This window comes from Varroa destructor, unplaced genomic scaffold, assembly GCF_002443255.2.
Source record: "Varroa destructor unplaced genomic scaffold, Vdes_3.0 BEIS01000006.1, whole genome shotgun sequence".
NCBI lineage: Eukaryota > Metazoa > Arthropoda > Arachnida > Mesostigmata > Varroidae > Varroa > Varroa destructor.
Genome location: NW_019211459.1, coordinates 28,068,848 through 28,091,768, shown reverse-complemented (window position 1 = coordinate 28,091,768; position 22,921 = coordinate 28,068,848). Strand labels below are relative to the sequence as shown.

General features: G+C 39.0%; 2 protein-coding genes and 1 long non-coding RNA gene across 8 annotated transcripts; 1 reads left to right on the top strand and 2 right to left on the bottom strand.

Moving 5' to 3' along the window:
* Positions 1-262: 262 nt before the first annotated feature.
* Vps35 (Vacuolar protein sorting 35) lies at positions 263-8,441 on the bottom strand. 5 transcript variants are annotated; one of them, XM_086993505.1, is made up of 7 exons: positions 7,923-8,441; positions 5,896-6,227; positions 5,290-5,463; positions 3,947-4,739; positions 3,175-3,565; positions 2,447-2,907; positions 263-1,193 (listed from the first exon to the last, which is right to left on the bottom strand). In XM_086993505.1, the coding sequence occupies exons 2-7, from the start codon at positions 6,141-6,143 to the stop codon at positions 882-884; spliced, it is 2,379 nt and encodes a 792-aa protein (XP_086849631.1). In that variant the 5' UTR covers positions 6,144-6,227; positions 7,923-8,441; the 3' UTR covers positions 263-881. The 5 variants fall into 5 exon arrangements, with proteins under 5 accessions (XP_086849631.1, XP_086849632.1, XP_022667039.1 ...); XM_086993506.1 differs by having other exon boundaries at positions 7,953-8,441; XM_022811304.2 differs by having other exon boundaries at positions 7,998-8,441.
* A 1,148-nt stretch (positions 8,442-9,589) lies between these two features.
* Positions 9,590-20,492, top strand: LOC111252813 (uncharacterized). 2 transcript variants are annotated; one of them, XM_022811307.2, is made up of 13 exons: positions 9,590-10,732; positions 11,621-11,695; positions 12,029-12,103; positions 12,407-12,484; positions 14,294-14,372; positions 14,703-14,962; positions 15,370-15,564; positions 15,725-16,111; positions 16,919-17,446; positions 17,590-17,913; positions 18,316-18,495; positions 19,066-19,131; positions 19,720-20,492. In XM_022811307.2, exons 2-12 carry the CDS (start codon positions 11,621-11,623, stop codon positions 19,111-19,113), a joined length of 2,229 nt encoding a protein of 742 aa, XP_022667042.1. In that variant the 5' UTR covers positions 9,590-10,732; the 3' UTR covers positions 19,114-19,131; positions 19,720-20,492. The 2 variants fall into 2 exon arrangements, with proteins under 2 accessions (XP_022667042.1, XP_022667041.1); XM_022811306.2 differs by having other exon boundaries at positions 9,592-10,732; positions 19,066-19,161.
* LOC147755070 (uncharacterized) lies at positions 20,166-22,388 on the bottom strand. The gene is made up of 2 exons (XR_015330577.1): positions 22,171-22,388; positions 20,166-21,571 (listed from the first exon to the last, which is right to left on the bottom strand). It is a non-coding gene; the product is annotated as an uncharacterized LOC147755070 (long non-coding RNA).
* Between the last annotated feature and the right edge of the window lie 533 nt (positions 22,389-22,921).

Below are 22,921 nucleotides of genomic sequence, written 5' to 3'. Positions count from 1 at the left end.
GGGACCTTCCTTGTCGATATGCAGTGCCTATATTTTCTGTAGTTTTCTTCAGTATCACCTGCTATACGTCGTGTTCAACCAGATTTACAAAAATCATTCTTAAATATAGTTAAAATTATTAGTTTACTTTTTTAATGTGATCTGTTCAAATGTACTCTACTGCACCAGCGTGTTTTGTTCAGCTAAGCTCCTTCATTTAAAGAAGTTTTTGCGGTAGAATAATATATATAATCATCTACCTCAAGTTATAACAAGGATACAGTACATTATTGAGCATATCAACATTTATTCCAAATATACACCTCCAACATCATTAATCATCTGGAGCAGAGTAGCCCAATTGGAAGCCTGGTAAAACAGCAAGGCCCAATAGTTTTTATTGTTTCCAAATGAAGGTATTACTTATGGAAATAAGTAAACTTAAAATCTCCGAATACACAGCTGCTCCAGCCGCAATTAGCCACATAAACCCTTTATTGTATATCATTAGCTTGATGGAGAACTATATGTGCAGGATTAATGAAACAAAAAAAAAAACTACTATCATAGCACTGAAAAAATAATGACGATAGTCACTTATAAAGACTGTGGTAGCTTCGTTGTCAAATGTTTAAAACTTTTGTCACTTAACCACTTTACATATCGTTTTCATTATCTTAGGTCGTCATTTGTCATTACCCCGGCGTCTTTTTCGTCCAATTAAGAATGGGTTTATGGTTTAGAGTACAGGAGCGCTGCTGTAATCTTTAGTCTAGATCTGGTCGTTGTTACCAAGCTTTCCAGACTAACACGAACCTCCATTCAGTACCGTGTTTGTATAGGCGTGTGTCTGTATGATGCAAAAATTTCGGAAACGAAATAAGAAGGTTCTCATGTTTATATCAAAGCGTTAGCCCTTCATAAATTGGCTCAGAGCTTTTCATCTGTAACCGCTCAAGGGTCCGCTCAAAATGTGCTTGGATCTGCTCTACTTCGTCGCATTTATCAGCGGTTTGCAGAAGCTCATGTATTTTTGCAATCAACTGATTGAGTGTGTCGATTCGAATGTGTTCGACGTTTCCCTTTTCGAAGAAGTAGATATAGTTGTTTAGCAATTCGCAAAACAGTTGTGCCTGTACACCACTATCCATGCACTGAGATGCGAAGCGGACTCCTTTTTTTAGGCATTCAGCTACGCGCTTGCCATCACGCAACTGAAACACCAGCAACAATATATGAAGTTATTATACTAGGTCTCTTAGTATGAAACGTTACGTAGTGGACACTAAGTTTTTTCATTTCGATCATAGTATACACCATTTTTATCTATAACGTGCTCCCATTTGGATGGTAGTTGATCCGTCCCGCTACTGGAAATGTTTGGGGTATGAAAAATTAGGAAAAGCGGGACTTTTCGATAATTTTCGACTTTTCAAAGAATCGTCAGTATTTCGATAAAAATGCAAATTTGAAGGAGTGGCGAGCATGGTTCATGACAAAAGGACTGTAACTTAAATGCAAGTACTTGTTTTTTCTATGGTTAAGTAATTTTAAGGCAAAGTATTCTCTATATCTCTTTAAATTGTTGACAGCACACTTTAGCCATAATCGGTGATTCATGAAGCTGTAATGTATAACACTTACACTAGACCACCAAACAGACTTCCTTAATTTTCGTCCCTGTACATTTCCTTTAAGCTGATGCCTTACCAGTCCAGTTATATCCACGCACTGATGTAACTGTCTGCGATAATCGTGGAGCATCAATTTTTCATAACAAATCATAACTCAACGCAAGAATGAGTCACTGTTGAAGCGTGAGATTCTTGTCATTCGCTCAGATCATGCGGCACTCGTTTGCTCAACCTTCTGGCCTGATTGATTTAACTGAGGTGAACAAGTGGGCTCTTTTCGCATACTTGAGTGCCAATACCATTGATGGGTCGACTCTTACTACAACTTTCTACTATTTGTCTTCGTTGAACAAAACTCAGGTTCAAAATTTTTCAAAGTAGCAATTCCCAGTATTTTTTAATAGTGAATCCTTTTCCGAATACAGTGTTTATACGGCAAGCTGTTTCTGCCGCTGTAGTTCAAAGATGGAACACCTAATTTAACCGTTTGAGTTTTTTCCTTTTCCATGACTTACTGCAGCCTGCCTGTTAAAATTCCAGGAGATGAGTGAACGGTTTCAGATTTAAAAGAATATAACTGTATCTCGAACACACAAAAAGTGTCGCGAAACGTCGCACCATTATAAAACAGCGCCATGCTGCGATATGAAATGAATGTTCATCCCGTTTCATAGCGAACCACCTTATAAAATGTCATCATTGAAAAGCCTAACCTATTGCTTCATCTGACATTAGCCTCTCCTTTGCTAAGCTAAATCAATACTACAATCACTGTAATGGAAACTGTTGCAAATAACATCCTGTTATCTATAAGCTTCATATGTCGGAGTTACCTCATCTCCGGCGTTTGTTCGTCCTGACCAGAAGACGTGGGCGCATGTGGACACTGCGCGACATTGGTCGGGTTTTTTCAGTAGGTTTGCAGCGACCCGTGCGCATTGATTACGCAACGGAGCATGCGATTCCTCGTTGAAGCATGACGTTTGCTGCAACGTTCCAATGATGAGCGTCACAGCTGCCAGTTGTGCTTTCGAATCGGACACCTCTTCTTCGAGCAAACTGAACGCCTGAGAAAGAAAGTTGTATGCGACGGTGTCATGGTCTGTAAACGCGATCCGATCAGCTCCCAGTGCCGCCTCAAGATAGAGACGCAGTGTTAGTTCAGCACTGCAACCCTCTGCCTTGGTAAGGGCGTCAATTGTCTGAAGGACGTTCTGGAAGATTTTTGCCACCTTTCTCGACCACTTTTCATCTTCTTTACGAATTTGATAGAAGCGTCTAGCTAGTTGGAGAGCTGAATTTGAGAAATAAAAACGAGAACAGCAGAGGAATACATTTTAGTACGTCTGAGCGAATATGAATTTTTTTCTAGCAAAATTCAGTGTCTAAAAAACGGCCTTGTTTGCGTCACACAAACATGTATATATGTGTTGTAGCAGTCTCGCCGTATAATGGCAGCGCAACAAGCTATGGTTATTGGGGCTTTTCGAAACCTATGTTGTTCCTACTTTTCGTAATAAAAACGTATATAGAATGCACGTTTGATTGATAAAAGACATACACTGGAAAACAATGGTAGGTAGCGTGTAACGAATACGCTCGGCTCCACCATCTGTAAGAAGCTTTCGAGCAGCATTGAGGATGAGGTACTGATCATCTGGGCTATCCGCTTGCATCAAACTAATAAGGCGGGCTACTAGATTTTGCTCTTCAACGAAATCGTCGATATCAACCGAGTCAAGGCTTTCATCACCGCTTTGGATAAGGACCTGCAGTAGCTTTGACAGAACGGTTTCCACCTGCTCCACAGTGGACAGCTTCGTTTCATTGTCAATCACATTGTTGGCTATCAGAATAGACATGGTTTTTCGGCCTTTCACGTCTAACATGTCCAGACAGTTAACCAGATTTTCGAGTTTTAGCAGCGTTATCACGTCATTATAGGTATCGACCTGTGAAACGTTAATGAAATACAATGTTAATTGTTTGCTCCCGGAGCACAGACGCATTAACATCACAGCTTTAAATAGTACTTCTTGGCTTCAGTCTTGAATTAATAGTAAGAATTGTTTGTATATTGACATAAGAGTTGACAGTAAGTATTTGTGAACTAAAGCAACTCCCTTTACTTCTGTGCTAGGCTGTGGACGTCTCTGTTGTGCCTGTGGTGACAACTGGATCTCCCGTTTTGTTACTTCTAGGACCCACTAGGGTGTGTGCTTCGGAGCACATAGCGAAGCCTATACCAATAGAAACTGATAATTTTTGTGAATAAGTTCCGAAGGTATCTCAAACATATATAAACCTTATGATGCATATCTTGTGATACCTACCGGAATCTTCAGCAATTTCAACATCTCCTTCGCGACGGGTGTATCGCTTTGCACTGCTTTAATGCCAAGGCGACCGAAAATCTCAGCTGTCTTGTTGAGCACAAGGTCAACGTAGTCGATTCGGTCCCTGTAGCACTTGATAGCCAGATTAACAAGTGCGACCTGAAGAGCTATGATGTCCTGAGCCGGCATGTCCTCCCGAGACTGTATAATAGCTGTAATTTGCTGCGAGAAAATCTCAAAGAGCGCGATGTCGGCTGGAATACCAGGTCCATCAGTACGAACGGCATATGCCGCCAATCGTTCAATGAGCGAGATAATGACGGTTTTTACATTGACCTGCTGACGTAACTCTGCGCAAGCTTTTAAAAACGACTGCAGCGTTTGCAAATGGAACTCGTCAGGGAACACTTGGATGATGCATTCCATTAAGTACTCTTGAGCAATGGCATCGCGGCAGCTCACTACCTGCTCCAGGATTCCTGGTAATACCACCTTGCGATAACGATCAAGATCAACAGCTTCAAGCTGTGACAGCCGAACCAAATTGGTGCCGACTAGTAATTTTAATTCTTGGCGCTCCTTTTCCCGACGCTCGCGTTCTCGAGAATGGCCTTGATGTTGCATCCGTACCCAGAGTTTGTTCATCTCCCCAAAATTCGCAAGAACAAAATCGACCGAGTCACGCACACTACCCGGAAGGCCGACTTCGCTTTCTCGTGTGTACATCAACAAGCCATCCTTCGCGTCAGGAGAGAGCGCGCTATGTTGCTGTTCGGGTTCTTCGCTAGTTCTACAATAAGAAGAGCGCCGTTATTTCAACTCTATTAATTTATCATAACACTTCAGTTAAACTAATTCCCGTCGGAAAGCGGGGCTCTTTTGCACGAAAACATAACTGTACATTCAAGTATATTACAGTGATATATAGATACGTAATAACGCTCTTGTTTAGAAAGCAGAGAGACGTCCGTCATTGTCCATTTTGAGTCTTATATACATTCTGAATGCCCTTTATGCTAGCAACAATCTGAAGAATTATCTCGGAAAATGAGCAAAAGATAAAATGTTCTCGTAAACAATTCCGCATAAAGACCAGCACTGTGTTAGGAACCTTCATTAAGTTACCGTGTACAAAAGGCTAAACTAGAGAGTAGTTTAAAGTTTAACATAAGCATATTTTCACTGGAGCTTAACTGATTTCAAATAGCTTGTGTCACGGGACGAAACTATGACTTTTTGCAAAATGTCGTTTATTATTACTTATTGCTATAGATAGTTGTAAATTTTAATTAAAAGGCAGAAGAACACCGAAGTAGTGAAATACAGTAGGCTTCAGTTACCCGTCGGAATCCGGCAAAATATTACGTGTGCACTGAAGTAGATAATTCCGAAGAAATAGACCCCTCAAAGGATGCTGCACTCCGCGGCACATCTCGACCAAGTCCTTTAAAATATCCTTGCGAGAAGCAGGGTGTGCCTTCATATATACTAAGCCCATTGTTATAAGCAAATACCTGAAATATAGCAATTCAATCAACTAACTCAGTTACTCTATGTTGAAATATTTGGCTTATTAGTCTTATTGCATTACCGAAAATAGTGTATCAGCGCTGTGAACAGGTCTAGACTTGCACCACTCCATGTAGGTGAATTAAGATTGTAGTTACTCGCGATGATGTTAACCTTAACGGTGCAAAAAACCATTAATAGTACACAGCTCAAAACTGGGTATACCTGCCAAACCTATCAGATGCATATGATTATACAAAGGTCTACAAAAGTGCAGAGACAATTCTTTGTATGCCATGTACCATTTTTCACAGCGCAAATTTGTTGTGTTCCTGGTGAATTAATTAAATATATTCTTGTATATGGTGTCATATCTGTCTTCGTATGTTTTCTGTTCAAGTGTTTTTTCGTTAAGTGTAAACAAATAAGGTACTTACAGACGTGGAATGATGTTGCCAGCGTACTGTACCAGCTCATAGAGGTCGCTCATTTTTCGACCCTTATACACTCCTTTGTCGATTTCGTCCATTAAAAAAATGGCAAGATGGCAAAGTTCATTAGTGACCAACATGTACAGCTCATAATAATTCTTGGGCGAAAGAAGCGAGGTGCGCAATTCGCCCAACATCGTACTGGCATGCTTAAGAGCTTCCATCAACTTATCCTTGTCCAGCATTCGCTTCATTTGAAACGCTTGCACCTTAACCACTGCAAGAGCATCGTCCAGAAGTTTTTCCTGGTCTTCACCCGGAGTCAACGGGGTTGCGGGCTGTTACATGGTTTCAAAAGCAGGTAGAGACAAATGATTCATTAACTTAACGTCACGTGTTGGCATTATCAGATTACACGATTCGAATCGATACGCTTAATACACATCTATATATAAAAAAATATATATGTTCGATTCTCTCATTTTTCATCGAAGTTGCATCTAGTAATACACACCTTCGGAAATATTTCATCTATGCAACTGCATATACTCAATTTCGTTCATTTGTCTATCAGACGTGGTTCATCTTGAATTTTTCTTTTATATATTTAAATAAATTGTTTGTTTCTTTCCAAATAATTGTTCTTATAATTTACATTAGAACGAGTATTTATCAGACTATGCAAAGTACCTAATTTTGTGTACTGTAAATGAATGTATGTTGTATTTAATGCAAACTCTTCTATTTGAATATCTTTTCTGTACTAATCTATGTCAATGTAATATATTTCCTTAATTTCCAGTAATAGTAAAGCATCAATGTATGCTTCGTTGTTTCAAAATTAATCTAAAAGCATATGAAAATAAATATTGAATATGTTCTCTCATAGGCGCCTAGTGACATGTCGAATAAAAGAACTCACCTATAAAAGTTAAAGTTTTCATTAGACATGCTAGCTCCGCTCACTTAGTTGTCATTTAAAGTACGGCACTAAATGTGAGCGTGCGACCTACAAGGCCTCGTGAGAAATGATCGAATTAAACCGACTATTGAGCAAGAAATAAGACGTCAAAATCATGAAATGATTAGGCAGAGATTATCTGCAAGCATTTTAGTTAGGTAAGCGGTGGCGTATGTACAGCAAGGAGAATTTGAAGAAAATACGTTTTGAAGATCATGCAGTGCCAACTGCGATGTTATTAATAATAACCTGTACGCTTACCCTAAGTTTTTACAGATCAAAATAAAGCTATTTGATGTTTTGTTTCCTTTATTGATATTAAAAACGAGAATATAATTTGCAAAATACATTTATAGTTCGAATATTAGTAAATTATCAAAGCTTTATGCTTCGTTTAATCATACTTGGTTAAACTTTCAGCTTGCGCCCTTTATGCTTCGTTTAAAAGATTTCTTTTTTGCTCAATGTTCCATTGCAGGCTTCGTGTAGTGGAATGAGAGTTTTATTCCGTCACAAATACGCCTTAAATTCGGGTCTAAATTGAATTATTTCGTACTTGAAGTGCGTCCAGCTTACATAATCAGCTACCTAAAAATAGATATTAGGAATAGATTGTCGTATATTGTGTCCCTGTGCATTCTGTATTTGTGGATGTTATAAAATTATTTATAAGTGACATCTAAGTTTTAAACAGTTATTTTGTAATAGTCAAATGTTAGATATTTAAGGCAATAAAAATTATGGACACACTGTTTCTATTTGCGAAGCGGTTCTCCATGCAAAACACAAACTTGAGGTTCAATGGCAAATTTATGATCATTAACTGGAATATTTCCGGGAAAACGTTCCGTCAATAGTAGTCCACTTATTTCTTAAACACACTATTTCCCTATTGGATACATAACATTATCATCAATATCATCATAGACCCGAAACCGCACTCGATGGAACGAATCAGTAATTGCTAGCGTAGAGTCCGTGATCAGTGTTGAGATGGATGAAAAAATACACAAAATTCGCTAGAGACTATAAAGCGGAGTGCTATGACATCCAGCAAAATTCGTTCACTTGCCGGACTGGTTCTCCTTTTATCAATTCACACCTCACACTTTCGCTGTTTTCAGAATGTCCTTCTTCGGCTTCTTACCATGGCAGGTCGATCTATGGACGAACTTTTTGCACGCCCCCTAACTGCTGCTTTGTCTGTGTCTCCACACCGTATACGCTCTATTAATGCTACCGCTCCCTACGTAACAGCTATTGCTCAACAACCAGCACTTCAAATAGCTGCTATGACTGAATAACACACAGCCTCCTGTCGCACGCAGACGGCCACCACACAGCGGCGCAGCAGCGGCAAAATCCGAACCAACTACCGGCTGGAGGCTGATAGCTGCCCGTCTACTGGCGATTGAATATCACAGGCCTGTTAGTCGTTGCCTGTCTGTATCATGCTTGCTTCGTAGTGTCTGTTTGTCCCGCTCATGTGTTTGTCGATGGTTCGATCGGTTGCTTGACAGCCAGCAGACGACTACAACGACGATAACGTAATGACGGAAACGACAACAAGAATCCCAGCGCCTTTTCGTTCTCCTGTCCGGACGGCGAAGTTAGCTCTGTCGCACTTAATGTTGCCCTCGAAGAGCAAATGACAGAAATAGTTACAATGCGAACAAAAAATCCGTGAAACACTTAAAGCTTATAAGCGACGGAGTCTGCTGCCTTTATGGCTGTATCTTTCATTATCGCACTTAATGGACAACACAAATATAAATCAAGTGATCGAAAAGATTTCTTCATATATATATATATATATAAGCTATTTTCTGAGACAACCTCATTACCCCTTTTGGTCAACCTTTTACCTTTTATACTACCGAGCTTATTTAAAAATGACTCATCTCAATTTGCGATAGCATGAGAAAATCTCATGCTATCATAAATTGTACCTTCATGTTCTTATCACAATGATATTTTGCGGCTCATTTTTTTTAATCCCAGATACTATTACGCGCACTTTGCATCATTGCATTGTTCTTGATGTTATATTGAAAATGCCAACTAGAAAAACCGAGTTTTGCAGTTCCCAAGGTCCTCTCCAAAACGATACGATAAATGTTTGTTCAATATTCCGAGTTTATTTGTGTGGAAATAGATGGTAAATACGTTTTTTAAAAATACCACAAGCGTTTTTGCGCAGCGAAAGATGAAGCTTATTAGCAAAGAGAATATAATTCTACGAGACCTGATTGAGTTGGCCGATTTTCTCTCAGTCTGCTACTGGCAATCTAATTCGTTCATCATTTAATACTACACTTTTATTTACATATCAAATGCGGCTAGTTTTGAACATGTACCTTTTTTTAAACTATCTACAGACAGTCCAACACATTTTTTTCTAAAATCTTTATAGGTGTCACAAATTTGTCAAGAGCCTCTTACCAATCTTATCAAAAATAATGAGCCATGATTAAAAACGCTCGATGCTGAGAGCTTTCCATATAGTAAAATCGCATCGGTGAGAAAGATCCTGCATGCATTGGTAAATAACAACGTCGAAAGTCTAAATAGAACTCACCTTTAAACCTGATAAATATGGAAAGGTATAAAACAGCTTTCTTTTTTCTAGGAACATAACGAGCGCCGCCAATAAAGATATAGCCACTTTCGAGCTAAGACATGTCTGTATATGAAACTTAATAGTGACTAGCGGCTTTATAATTGTCGTCTCTTTATCGTTAAAAATTTGCAAGGTATATGGAATCGTATCTACAGACTTGGGATGCTCATTAACGCATCACCCAATTTAGTTCCGCTTATGGTAAGCCCTATTGCACTATAGGTTTAGCCTTGATAATACAATTTACTAAATTTGATATACGCATAATAAATTCTTCTGGAGCAACCCGAGTCTTACAGTTCTGTATGATACTGACCTAGATAGTATCCATATAAGCACATAAGATACTTGCTTTCATTCAATATTGTTCTAGCTCAGGTTCAGTACTTGTCCTACGTCGATTATTATATCATTATGTGCAAAAGAGACTTAGAATAAAATCTGCCTTGCAAGTTAACGTCAACGTACAGCTAAACAAAACTCAATATTTGAAAAAACTTCCTGAAGTGACTGTAATAAATGGCGTCCATAGATTTTTTCAGGGTTTATTCATCATTTAACCTGTTTATAAATTAGGTGAAGGCATTTCGTTGCAGCTAGTTCAACATCTCATGTAAGTTAACGAACGTAAACACGAAAAACATTTACATAAATGTTTGCAGGTTCTGAATCAGCTAAGCCATTTTTAACTCTCGTCCGAATTAACCGCAGCCTTACTCTTTATTTCAAATGTCCGCGCTGTTGGGAAATTGGTCCGTTGAATAATGAATCTCTGAGAGTCTGTGTGCGTGGTCGCCAATGTTGGTGTCTGTCTATGAACGAGCAAGCAAAGCTGGGCGACCAGTGTTGATTTTGCTGCAGTGTCGATATTAGCATTAGAAGTGAGCAGACAACCCTGCTGCATCATAGGAACTGTGTTCCCCAACATTATCGATGTTTATTTGTGCAGTTCGCAAGTGGCCAAAGGCATCGAAACAGTGGTTCCGAAAAAAAGTGGCCGCATTGCTAAAAGAGCGGAACTTTGACGACGAGTACAGATCGAAGGTGGCGTTCATCTCATCATTGATTCTATAATAACAATAATAACCAGCACCGTGAATTGGCTGTAGCTGTGAACATCGCTCGTGGTATAGTCTAATTACTACGTTATTCCTGCTCTTAAAGAGTCACTCCTACACGGGTTTTTGCTTTGAAGACCGGTGATTCCATCAGGAGAGGTTACTGTTGGCTACCCGTTATTAAGCTACTGTAACGCCATCAAGGTACGTGCAATCGCTTTGAATAGAACATCTATTCCAAGTAGTAATAAAAAAACCATAGTAATGTCCAACATTTGGGAGCAATGCGACAAATTTAGTCACCTAAAGAGTCCTATAGTCGCATAGCATCCGACCACTAGTGTGTATGTATGGCTGTAGTGTGAATTTATGCAGGAGAAAATCTTTGTGAAGTTAAATGAAAACGTTAAATCTGTAGTTTAGGGGGCATGTATTCGAGTATGAATTAGTTTAATGAACAACCAAGAATGAAAAAGCTACAAACGAGCTACAGTCTGAATCTGTAGGCGTATTATAAATGTTAGTAAATTCTTCACAGTATAGGGGGATTAACAGCCAAATTTACTGAAAAAGCAGTTTTCATTTATTTGTATCCTGAAGGACAGAGTTGTCGAAGTGCTTGCGACAGTAGCATGTTACACTGCTGAGAGATGTAAACCTCTAATCGCTTTTTCTCAAAATCGCGCATTAATCTCTTATTTCCTGTTGTGGTATGAATTGAGCTTGTGTTGTTCAGATTGGCGCATAAAGTGGAATCATTTGAACCCAAACCACTCCAGATATCTATTTATATATCAAAAAAAAAAGCAACAGTCACCCACCAAATGTTACGATTTGAAACATATGTTTATATTATGCATGTAAAATGGCTCGAATTTACATGATTGGTAAATTACATGTCTAGCTTCTAATAACTGAAATGAGACTTCCATTACTCATTAATGGTATAGTCATTGTCGTTATTTACTGAGTGTAACCGAAAGTATCCGAAATCGAAAAATTGAAATGAGGCAAATTAACATGGTATTGCGAATATCACTACATTACTTTAACGTTTTTCGCTCTAATTTTGGGGTTTATTCACCTTCGAAGATGGCCCGATCCACACGATCTCGACGGACCACTACTAAAGCAGAAGATGCTGAGAACGTTGACACACCTAGTCAGGTAGGTTCTGTCCCCTTGTAACATCGTCACCATGCTTAAGATTCTTACTTGAATTTTTTTAATTGTGATTATATATATATCTATACGGTTCTCAATCTCAACGATTGTGTCATTAAATAGATTATATTTTTATAACTCGTCGTTATAGTCTGTTACATTGAGAACACTTTGAGCAGTTCGAAACCATTAAATAAAGGAATCATTTTAGATGAATCCGTTTGTTAAATAGTTAAATTTCTAAATGTATGTTACCCTCTCTAACGAGATGTTTTAACTGCATGAAAGCTAAGAGACGTCATACGAATTTTTTCATTAATCTGTGACATCTTTTAGGATCTTGATACGTCAGACAGGTTAGAAAAAAAGACCCGACGGAATCGAAAGCACGAAAATAGGGATTCGGAGCAAGTGAGTATCTATATTCACATGATATAACGTTTTGGCTAGAGGATGGAATGCTGGTAAATATCTAGGGTACGACAAATGTTGAATATTTAAAAGAACTAGCAGTTAAAGCAAAAGGGCATGAATATTATAGGCATTTGTAGAAAAATTAAGAAACGGACGTGCTGTTTCAATATAATTCCGCAAGCTTTCCAAACGTTCGGCAACGCATATCGCAGACGCTAGCGAGGATTTAAAAACACATTTGCTGCACACCATTTGCCCTCTTAAGGATGTTTCAAATTGCGTTTTTACTTTACATTTTAGAAGGAGGAGAATCCTCGACCGAAGGAAAACACGCCTGAATCAGACGGAGAGAATACCCAGCAATCACAGGAAATAACGGTAGGTAAATTTTTCCTGTCAAACCTTTTGTGTACTGATTGTAACTTTTTCAGACGTAGGTATCTATAAAGTTGCCCTAGAGAAATCATAAACAATATTAGATTTTATAATTACACAGTATCATGTAAGTCATTCGAAATTAATTTGTGATTTCAAATTATATACGGCAGAACTTTTGCAGAGCTCTAACTGTCAGGAAGACAGTTAGAGCTCGGCTTGTGAAACCGACCTTTTTTTATACATGTAACAAATTGTAAGACTCATTTTTCATTCCTAGTGTGGCATCCATTGATTATACTGGAACGGTGAGTCTCTAATATCGAGTGTATTCGCCCTATCATTTCGACGTATGCTTTTCTCACGAAAACCAGATAAATGAAAACATACTCGCACTAGTAACTCTCTGTTTTACCAATTTAGTGTGAAATAGCGCTTAGGCCGAGTCAATCAAGCTTCATTTATTCACCGTCGCTAGTAGAAGTCAAAACTTTATTTACACAAGTCACCAACACAATACCCCTGTATAAAAGTTAGTATATATAACCATTTAGAACACTTTGCGCTATAGGGCTTATACGAATCATGTTGAGTTTATTGAAATTAAAGATTCGCCGGACAGCAGTGAAGCCATGAGTGAGATATCTAGCACAATTTCTTCCGTATGTGGAGCACCTACATCAGGCTCATGATGACATGTATGTTTAGATGGTTCATTTTTTCCCACTTGTTGTTTCTAATCGCACCCAAACAAAGCATTCCCTATCGATTACTGCAGATTTTCGCTCGCAGTTCCTAAGGTTGTCCTTGAAGGCTTTCACTGCTGAAAACTCAAAGTAGTGATAAAGGTCCTCAGCAGTCGGCTGGGAGATACGCCTTTATGATAGATATTGTATTGCTTGTTTTCCTTGGGTACAATATTTAGGACATCTGGGAAATCACTTACTTCAAATCAGACAGGTTTTGTTGTGAGAAAAGAAATCTTAACTTTGCCTTTAGCCCAGTTGCTGGTGCAACTATACGTGATGGATAGACTGGGCTTATGAGTATTTCACTATTTGTCTTTCATTAATCATCATACATTGAGAGTTTCCCAGATCTTTGTGAATACACGCAGTTTTGAAGTGTTTTTTTCATGTGCTGCTTGTGTAGTCATGCACTACTGTTTTTTCTTCTCTATCGGCAAAATGAACTGCGCATCGAAAGTTTTTATTGATAGTACTTCAGGCAGCCATTAATGTAATAACATTACAGGGTATAAGCAGAAGGGTCTATTTAAGAAATAGTTTTAACATCATTTTTAACGACGTCACTCTTTCAGTACCGGTAACGTCCACTGTTTCATCCAATGCACTTAATAGTATTGAAATGAAACGGAGACAGTTTATCTCGTTTAATCATTGCAAACCTAAGTCTTACAAAGATAATTAGCAAGTAAAATAGCGATTGAAGGCAAGGGTTCTATGACGTCAGTCGTATACCTACAATCTCAGGCTTCTTATGGTAATTTGATTACGTACTTTTAATTTGAATCTCGTATGTTTCTTCTAATGGGTTTCCTAATTATTATTGGGTAAGAGTCTTTAAACTAGTCTGTGCTACACGCGCAGAGCTATACACAGTAATACTATTTTTTTTTGAAGCAGTGGTATGATTTATTTCGAAAGAATATATATGCCAGGTTATGCAGTTTAAGCACTCTTAACAAATACCTTAGTTGATGATACAGTTTTTAATGTGTACACGTACTCGTTTCCTGCGTATATAGATTGAGATTGAATCACGTAACGAGTTTCAATGAATCTTATTCAGGAAAAAGGCCGTGGTGGTGGCCGTAAGAAACGCGAAGGCGAGACCGAAAGCGAGCATCATTCCTCTTCTACGAAGAGAGGTATGTGGAAAAACTTCAAATAAGAATCGTATAAATTAGCTATTGTATTTCGTCTTTTTTGTTTTGACCAGTTTGTTACACCGCAACAGATAGCCAGTTTAGGGTGCATTTCTGTGTGAGATAAATCCATTATAAATTCGTCTGGCTCGCTTACAAGGTCTATGAATCTTTCAACCTACAATTAAATGAGAGAGAAAGAGAACGTGCGTTTATCGCCCTTATTTAATAACCCGTTGGCAAATATTATTTTATTTAAGAAATGGCGAGCATGAATGCCTGTATGCTGTATGTTTGACTGAAAAAGACTGTTTTTGTTGCGGCCTATTTCAGCGCGCTCTCGCCGCACTCCAAAGGAGGACACTGAAGAGCCACTGGATGGGGAGGCCACAAGCGGTAAAGGCAACGATCAGCGGGATGAAGCCGGCGACCAGGTCAGCATGGCTGGCTATGCCAGCAGCAGCACTTCTTCCAAAGAGCAGCGGAAGCAATCGCATCCACAAAAGGACGTCGACAAAGTGGAAAGAAGGGAGAAACGGGCAGAAGAAGCGAAGAAGGACCCGATTAGTCGTGGGCATAAGCGTCTTAGTGAGGTTAGTGTACTTCAGTAGCACCGTTAATGTTACACGCTGGATAGAGCAATAAGCAAACTCGTAGTAGTTTATGAAAGGTGATGAAACGCGGTGATGGGGCAGATAAAAATTGACCTCATAAGTAGGGTTAAATTCTGCTGGCGACCTTCTCTTGCGTTAAGAGTAGGCTACATTCCTCGACGGCCCTCGTAAGGCGGGAAGGACATGTTGTACAACAGCCACAGCGTCCGCAGTGCAGGTCCAAGCATTGAAGCGATACTATCATAAAAATTATAGTGTCCCAAAGATATAATTAGTTTGGTGTATTGATTCAGAAATCTGAGCAGAAATCAGGCTTACAATCGATTGAAATAGGGCAATAATAAAGTCAAACGGGAAACTGAAATAACTAGGTTTTCTAATTGCAGGAACGACATGAAAAAATTAGTAACAAAGACAAAGATACAGTTGAAGCATCATCCTCGAAGCCGATCGTCCCTGAAAGCCAAAAAGCGCTTCGAATGGAGGTGGAGGAAGAGAAACTTGATTTTGAAATTGAAGACGAACTACAACTGAAGGTTCAGAATGACGAGGTCCTTGATGGAGATGATGACGATGCTAAGGTCAGAAAAATCGATTTGTTTATTCTCATTGCAATCACTTACCCTCATTCTGTACTTTTTGTATTATTTATTTTGATCAATTTCAAAATACTTCTTTCAGTTATGGGTTGGGCAAGCTTATGTTGAAGTGCAAGATGATAAAAATTTTGAAACTTTTTAGGAGGAAGATGAGAATTCTCGTACGAATGAGCCGTCATGTAAAGGGGAAGGTAAGAATTTGAGGGATGATGGAAGCGCTTCCAAGGACTCAAAGGACATAGTTTCAAGCGAAAAGCTCATCGCTCTCGATGAAATGCTAAAGAGGCGCGCATCACGTCGTAATCATTGGCCTGCAGAAAAGGAAGGTGGCCCTGATAAAGACAAGGAGAATTTAGAGGGCCCAAGAGATCGCTGGGGTAAACTAGCAGAAAAAGCTCCATCTAAAGAACATGCACAGGCCATTGTTACAACCGATTCATTAAAGGAACTGAGCAAGGAGATGGAGGCCAAAGTCACCAAAAAGGATACCATCGACCAAAAGGATTCAGTGATCAGTGAAGCTACGAAGGTAAGCGTTTCAATGATCTAGTTTCACATAAGCACTAGGTTACACATAAGAAATAGGAAAATATTACGTTGTATGTCAACGGCTTTCATTTTTTCATGCCTCGTTTATGACAGTTAAGTGTTACAAAAACATCGAAAAGTTCCCCATTACTATAACAGTTTGTCGTACTGACCATGCACTAATCACAACATTGCACCTTCAAGTAGTGGCTGGCCTCAATCATGGCATACCTAATAACAAAAATTAGAATTTTCAACATTTTTCTTTGCATTTTTATCAAAAGCAGGTAATTGTCGAGACAAGGCAGGTTAGGTGTGACATGTATAACGCAGATTAATTAGCTAAGAGTATTATGCAAGGGTGGCTTCCGATGTTCGAATATGGCATCTTCAATTTGAAGAGCGGACCGATCTTTACTTTTCAAAATCAGTAAAAATACCCTTGAGTCATCTTTGAAACAAGCTATTTTATATACGCCAATATTTTTTGGCTGTAAAGTGTTTACTATAAGTGGAACAAATTGTAAATTCCACAACTCTTCGACAATACAAAAACGTAAAATATATGTTTTTAAAAGCTTTGTAACTTCAACAAACCTAATTTTTTTGAGAACAACAACTTTTTAACGGTATATAAAACCTGGCCGTCTGTAAACGAAAAGTTATTACGAGAAGGTAATAAACAAATACAGATGGTTCTACAATTTTGCACAAATCTAATAGTTCTAGTCGACTAATTAACTTAATTAACCAATGTTTGATTAATTGTATAAGAAGCATTTATAAGACTATCAATATTGGTTTACAGAGTCTGTTGGCCGCTGATAAGGGCAATTTAGGCTCTAATGAAAAGGAACGTCAACCTGAGGAGACACCAGCAGATACCAAGAAAAGCGTTGCCAACGACCCCGAATTGGAGGATCGGCGACGGGCACGACACATTTCAATGAGCGATGATACTCCAGGGGACAATAGCGGAAAGGAAGCGGTGAAGGACTCGGGATATCAAGCAGGCAAAACAAAGCTGCCTTCTGCTGGTTTGGCACTCGGGTCCACCAATTGGGCTGAATTGGAAACGACAAGACGTAAACCACGGGATGCGGCCACTCCGCCACGCCTACCTGTTGGGCGTCACTTGCTCGTGCTCAACCTTGTGCGACCATTTACTCTTAGTCAACTAACCGATCTGGTAACACACGCAGGCGCACGATCTATTTCTGACCTTTGGCTTGACCGCATTAAAAGCAAGGCTATTGTGGAATTTACAGATGAGTCAGCATCTAGAGAAGCTCGTGAGGAACTGCATAACATCGTCTGGCCTAAAGGCAGCCCTAAGGTACCCAAAGCGTTTATTTTGAGACAGATAATAGAAGTAGACTCCAAGCGGGGTATAAGTGCATAGGTATTGTGGCCAGGAAAAATTTTATATATATATATATATATAATGAAGCAAGTCATTTATCCATGGTAATATTGCAGACGATTAAATGCGAGTTTCTTACGGAAAAAGAAGTAGAGCAGACAAAAACAGGAATGATACCTCCCGCGCAGCGAGACTCTTCTCACAATCTTGATAAGGATAAAAACAAAGTAAAGGAGGTGACTAAGGAACGTACCCGGATAGTTGTGGGCCCGTCTGAAGAAACAAGAGACAATGGGGATCTTCGTAAGACCATTGAGATCGTACATAAGGATAAAGATAAAAAGGTCAGCGAGGAGTCACGTAGACGCAAGGCAGCTGCTGCAGACGTAGAGTCCCAACCCGTTGCTACCAAAAAAATCCGTGAATGGGATTTACCTAAGGTAATGCGTAAGATCGAAAGTTAGATTCTTCGTTGAAGTCAAACTTAGGGGCTTAAAAATAGTACAAACATTTAATTAATAAATTCCTAGACACTCAGTACTACTAAAGCCTGAGAGATTTTTTCTAAATATTTATTTCAATAGCCTTATCAGAAAATGTTTACATATCCGGTGACGTTTCCCATTTCTCAAATTAGGAAACGTCACCAAGCTCTTAAGCCTTTTTAGGTGTATCGTTTATAAAGTCCTTCTGAAACTAACAAATGTTTGTTCCATGTATAATCAGATTCATCACCATATAACTAGCGGCTTTTTTGATAAAGAACCAAATCTGCGCCGTTTAGATATGTGTTTTTCGATTTCTATGCCATCTTAACCTTTCCTGTTTTTCGAACCCGTTAGCTTAAACAACAACAGCACCAACAACAACCTGAGCACCGACAGCAGTCAAATTCAGAGGAGCCCGCGCCGGCGAAGCGATTAGAAGATCTGTTTCGAAAAACAAAAGCTACGCCGAATATCTACTGGATTCCACTTCCAGAGGCCGAAGCTTTGGAGAGGGCAAAAATACGCGCTGAAAAGGTGAGCACTTACGACATAGAGACAGCTGTAAATAATAGTACACGTTATGAAGGTTTAGTCAAAAAAATAAGGTCGCATTAACTAATTCGGCGAATAGCGTTAACCTTATGGCGTGCGAGCAACGGACCGGACAAGACCTGGTTTTTAAATTTTTCATTGTGGTACAACCATCTACTATCGCAATCACCTGTCCTGTGATCACTATCACAATAGTCAAAACATTTAAATCCCAAAAACAACTCGTAAAAAGTAAAATATACTACAGATATGGGATCATTTCGAAAAAGGATAACGGTTATGTTTGTAATCCAATTTGTACATCGAAGTGATATAGATAGGTAAAACACTGTTTCACGAGCATGCTATAGGTATTATGGTAGATATTCAAGTGGTTTAAGAATACAATAACGCTGTAATCGTAATAAGGAAAACGAAGTGGTTTTTTCAAGTAGTGGAGCTCATTTGAAGTTTCTGCGATGGCATGTTTCTATTGGTAGTGATTAGGCACAGATTTTAATGAACCTAATTGCAAAATAACGCTGTTTTGTGTTTCGCTTGATATGTTTTCAGCAAAAGGAAGAGGACCGTCGTAATCGAAACCGTCGTCTCATAAACTGACCTGATTTTTCGGTGGAGGTCAGTTTTTGTAATCGAATTCAAGGCTAAGTAAGCGGGACACCTTCTATCAATAGTCTCAATATAGATAGACAGAAAAGTATATATATACACGGACACACACGTACAGCCACAAACAACGTAACAAACAAATGAACGCGGCACTAACATTTTACACAGCTCGACGTACACTGCTGCAAGTAAGCCTTCTGGAAGTTGTGTGGAAATCTTATATTGTTTCTACGTATTTATACATATGAAAAAGCCCCCAAAAAATAGTTATGTGGATTCGGCTATATGGACGCAACGGTGGCATACTCCAACGGTAGTCCACAAGACTTTTATTAGACGAAGAAAAATAAGGAGGAGAAACAGGAGTGGAGTCGCAAATTTTAATGACTTCAACAGAAGTCGCTGCTTATGCTGCTCATCGTCTACTAACAACACCAACCAATAGAAAACAAACAGGTGGAATATCAATTAAACGATTTAGTGATGTTGATGACGATGAATGATTCTCCGTAATCAGTCAGCGGTTGGTTGGTGGCGTAGCCAAATGGAGGGATGGACGGAAGAGACACCACTGTGTGGCCTTTTGCCGATTTGCAGGTGGTCTCGGGATAGGACATGAGGGAGTGTGCAGATGGTGATCATGATGATGATGATGGCGAAGGACTAGGACACAGTAGCTGCAGAAGTAACAGCTTTTGCACTTGGTCCTGTTGCTTCAGTTATCGGAGGCTTTGCACAGACAACAGAAGCACATGGGTCGGTTACGCAGCTGTATGGCTCTCGTTAGAAAGGCACTCGCCCGCTGCCTGGGTAAGGGGTAGCGGACGAGTGGTCTAAGAGGTATTCTTCACTGTTGGTAGATGATCATGGCTTGGTTGTAGATTTATCTATGAATTGATTGATTGTTTGTTTCCTTGACTGATTGGGTGATTGTGATTCATAGTGTATCTATTTCGTGTCGCCTAGTAGTGATCATCACGAGGAACATTTGAACTTCAAGACATCAGTTAAGTAGCAGCTACAGAGACGACAAAACAGAAGAACTGTGGCTTATAGTGCCGACAATAACAACAGAAAACAGAAGAGCACGTTCGCCCGCTTGGAAGAGGCGCGCGCCTGATTCAGTTATATAGATTCTGTTTACATGTATTACGTATGGATTGATAAAAAGCACTACAGGAAGGGAGAAAGTAAAGCAAGGGCGCGCTTTTTATTGGAAGCCATTAACTGAAATCATTCATTTTGTGTACATAGGAACAGAAACGCCCTGAAAGTTGTACAATACTCTGAATGCGGCTATATACGATATATATGGATATGCATATGAACAGCAAGGTTCAATAAACTTGAAGGTTGTTTCTTTCTCCATATAGTTTGAGACGTTACTTGTTTAAAAGATATTAGGTCAAAATCATAACAGCAGAATGTTTGGACGTACTTATTTATGGACATATTTAGCAAACGATGACAGGTTATTGGCCACCTGTGATCCTCTTTTTCTTTTAGTCTGATCTGATCAACTTAGTTTGATAAGCACCAACTCTTGTTTTATATTCATACAGTCGTTGTCGGGTTGTCTTAATTGGGTTCACAATGCCATGCCGTGTAGGGTCGATACTATATTGACAGGATAAACCTGCTCCGTTATTCCACCCTATACTTAGTGCAAAAATATTTCGTTTTTGCTTTTATGATTACGAAATTTGAGATGTTCATACGACCGATTAAAAATCTCGTCTAGGTTTCTTTCCAATGTTTCTTATATATACAGAAGCGGTTGAGCTCTTCAGTTATGACTGCTGAAAACTACGTTTGAGTATTTTAAAATCAAATGTTTTCATATTACTTAACACTACGGGCCTATCATTGCAAGTTTGAAACGGCTAAACGTACAACACTAGAAAACGATGGAAATTCCCAACTACAGGTATAAACGCAGTGTTTACTAACGACCTTTCGTGGTTTCGTGCGGTATAAACGCATCTTCAGGGAACGTTGGAAATAAGGTGACACATCTTTCAAAGAGAAAATGAAAGAACAAATATTTAGTAGACAGAATGTCCAGAAAGAAAGTAACTCTATAAAGCTTATTGTACAGCCAACGATTCAACACTCAGAATGCACAATCAACTGTTTTAAAAGTTGTGTCGATTCTTGGGAGGACGATCACAATTCTTGGCAGTAGTCTTAGTATTCCTGCGATTTGCGCAACCGTTCTTTGTGTAAGTATCCCTGCACGTAAGGTATTTATTCAGATTTGACATGTACGACGTAATTGCAAGGCGCTTTGTGGCATGGTATTTTGTAACAAACTTTCCCACTTATTTTGCTGTCCTTGATGTACTTACTACTGTATGTGACATCCAAATGTCTTCAAAGCAACCAAGTTTAGTTCTTAGTAAATTCGAAATTCTCGCATACATCTTTCTCCAGCGTGACCTTATCGATGCTGAAACGGTTGTATCTTTGATTTATTACTGCTGTTGTTTCAGCTAACCGTTATAGATACCGAATTCATTTTCATATTGGTAGAATAAACATGTTTATCAAAAAGGTGAACCCAAATTGTACCTTAGTACTGAAAAGCGCCTCTACGTTGTAAATCAGCGAATGCTCCTAAACTGTACCCCAACGGCCATTACGAGCTGCTCTTACAGTTCACCTGATTAGTTATAAGTTTGCTACGATCGTTTGTCGCCATTATACTAAACATCACTAATTCACTTTGAATTTGATAATCCACTCTCATCAACTATTCTGAAGCTTTCCGTTACGTTGATTCTTATCATATCGCCAGAATCTGCTATACAATTTGCCTAAGTTGTCATAGACCTACATATAATTTGACACTTTTTTTTTTTGACACACGCACTACCGAGCGGGCTCTTTCTCTATGTGTAGCTAAGATGTCGAGTCTGCATGAAATGGTAAGGTCCGCAATAGCAATTATATTACTGGTAAACTGTATGATATGAATACTGCCTTGAGTATGTTAACTTGTTATGTATGTTAAAAATGAACAGAAAGGAAATCAAAGCAAAAACATACCTTCAAGAAAGTGGTAGAGGCAAGAATATTCTAATGAATAATACGTAAATAGATATATTTGCATGATTCTTAGAATATTCGCACTATTATAGTAATCTTTGAAGTGCAAGATCGATTTTCTGCTGGTTTTTTGGAAGACGGCCGAAAGATAAGGCACGATTATAACACCTCAGATATAGCGAATCCTATTATAAAACCTATTCGTTTTCCACTCTACAGCCGCCCGCGAGTTACTTCTAAAGACCAACCGGTGTTGGGATGTTGTCCTTCGAACAATTGCAATAATTCGAGGCGAAATATCGAAAAAAAAAAGAGTGACTGGCTCTGCGCGGATCAAAACAACGTAATTACGCGTCGATTTTACATTTTTGTTGTCTAGGAAAGTTCTTAAATCTGCTTGAGGAGAGCTTGTATAAGAGGGTAGGATTTTCTAGGGATTAGCCGCAAAAAGGTCTGAGCTGGTTTGGAATTCACGTATATAATGCAATCCTTACGACATGTGTGTTTTTTTTTTATAAAACATGCGTGTTTGTGTTTTTTTTTTATGTTTTTCGTGACGTCATGATGCTTCTAATGCGGCTATGCTCTAGAGTTAAATAACATTAAGTTTTGCACCCCACATTTCTCAGACTGATTGTGTGAATAGTTTTCGCAACGTGTACCAACGCTGCGAGTGACCTGGCAAACGCTTAGCATTTAGCGTGACCGTAATGAACCAATTCGTTCGACTTTTTATTTATGTAATCAAAAT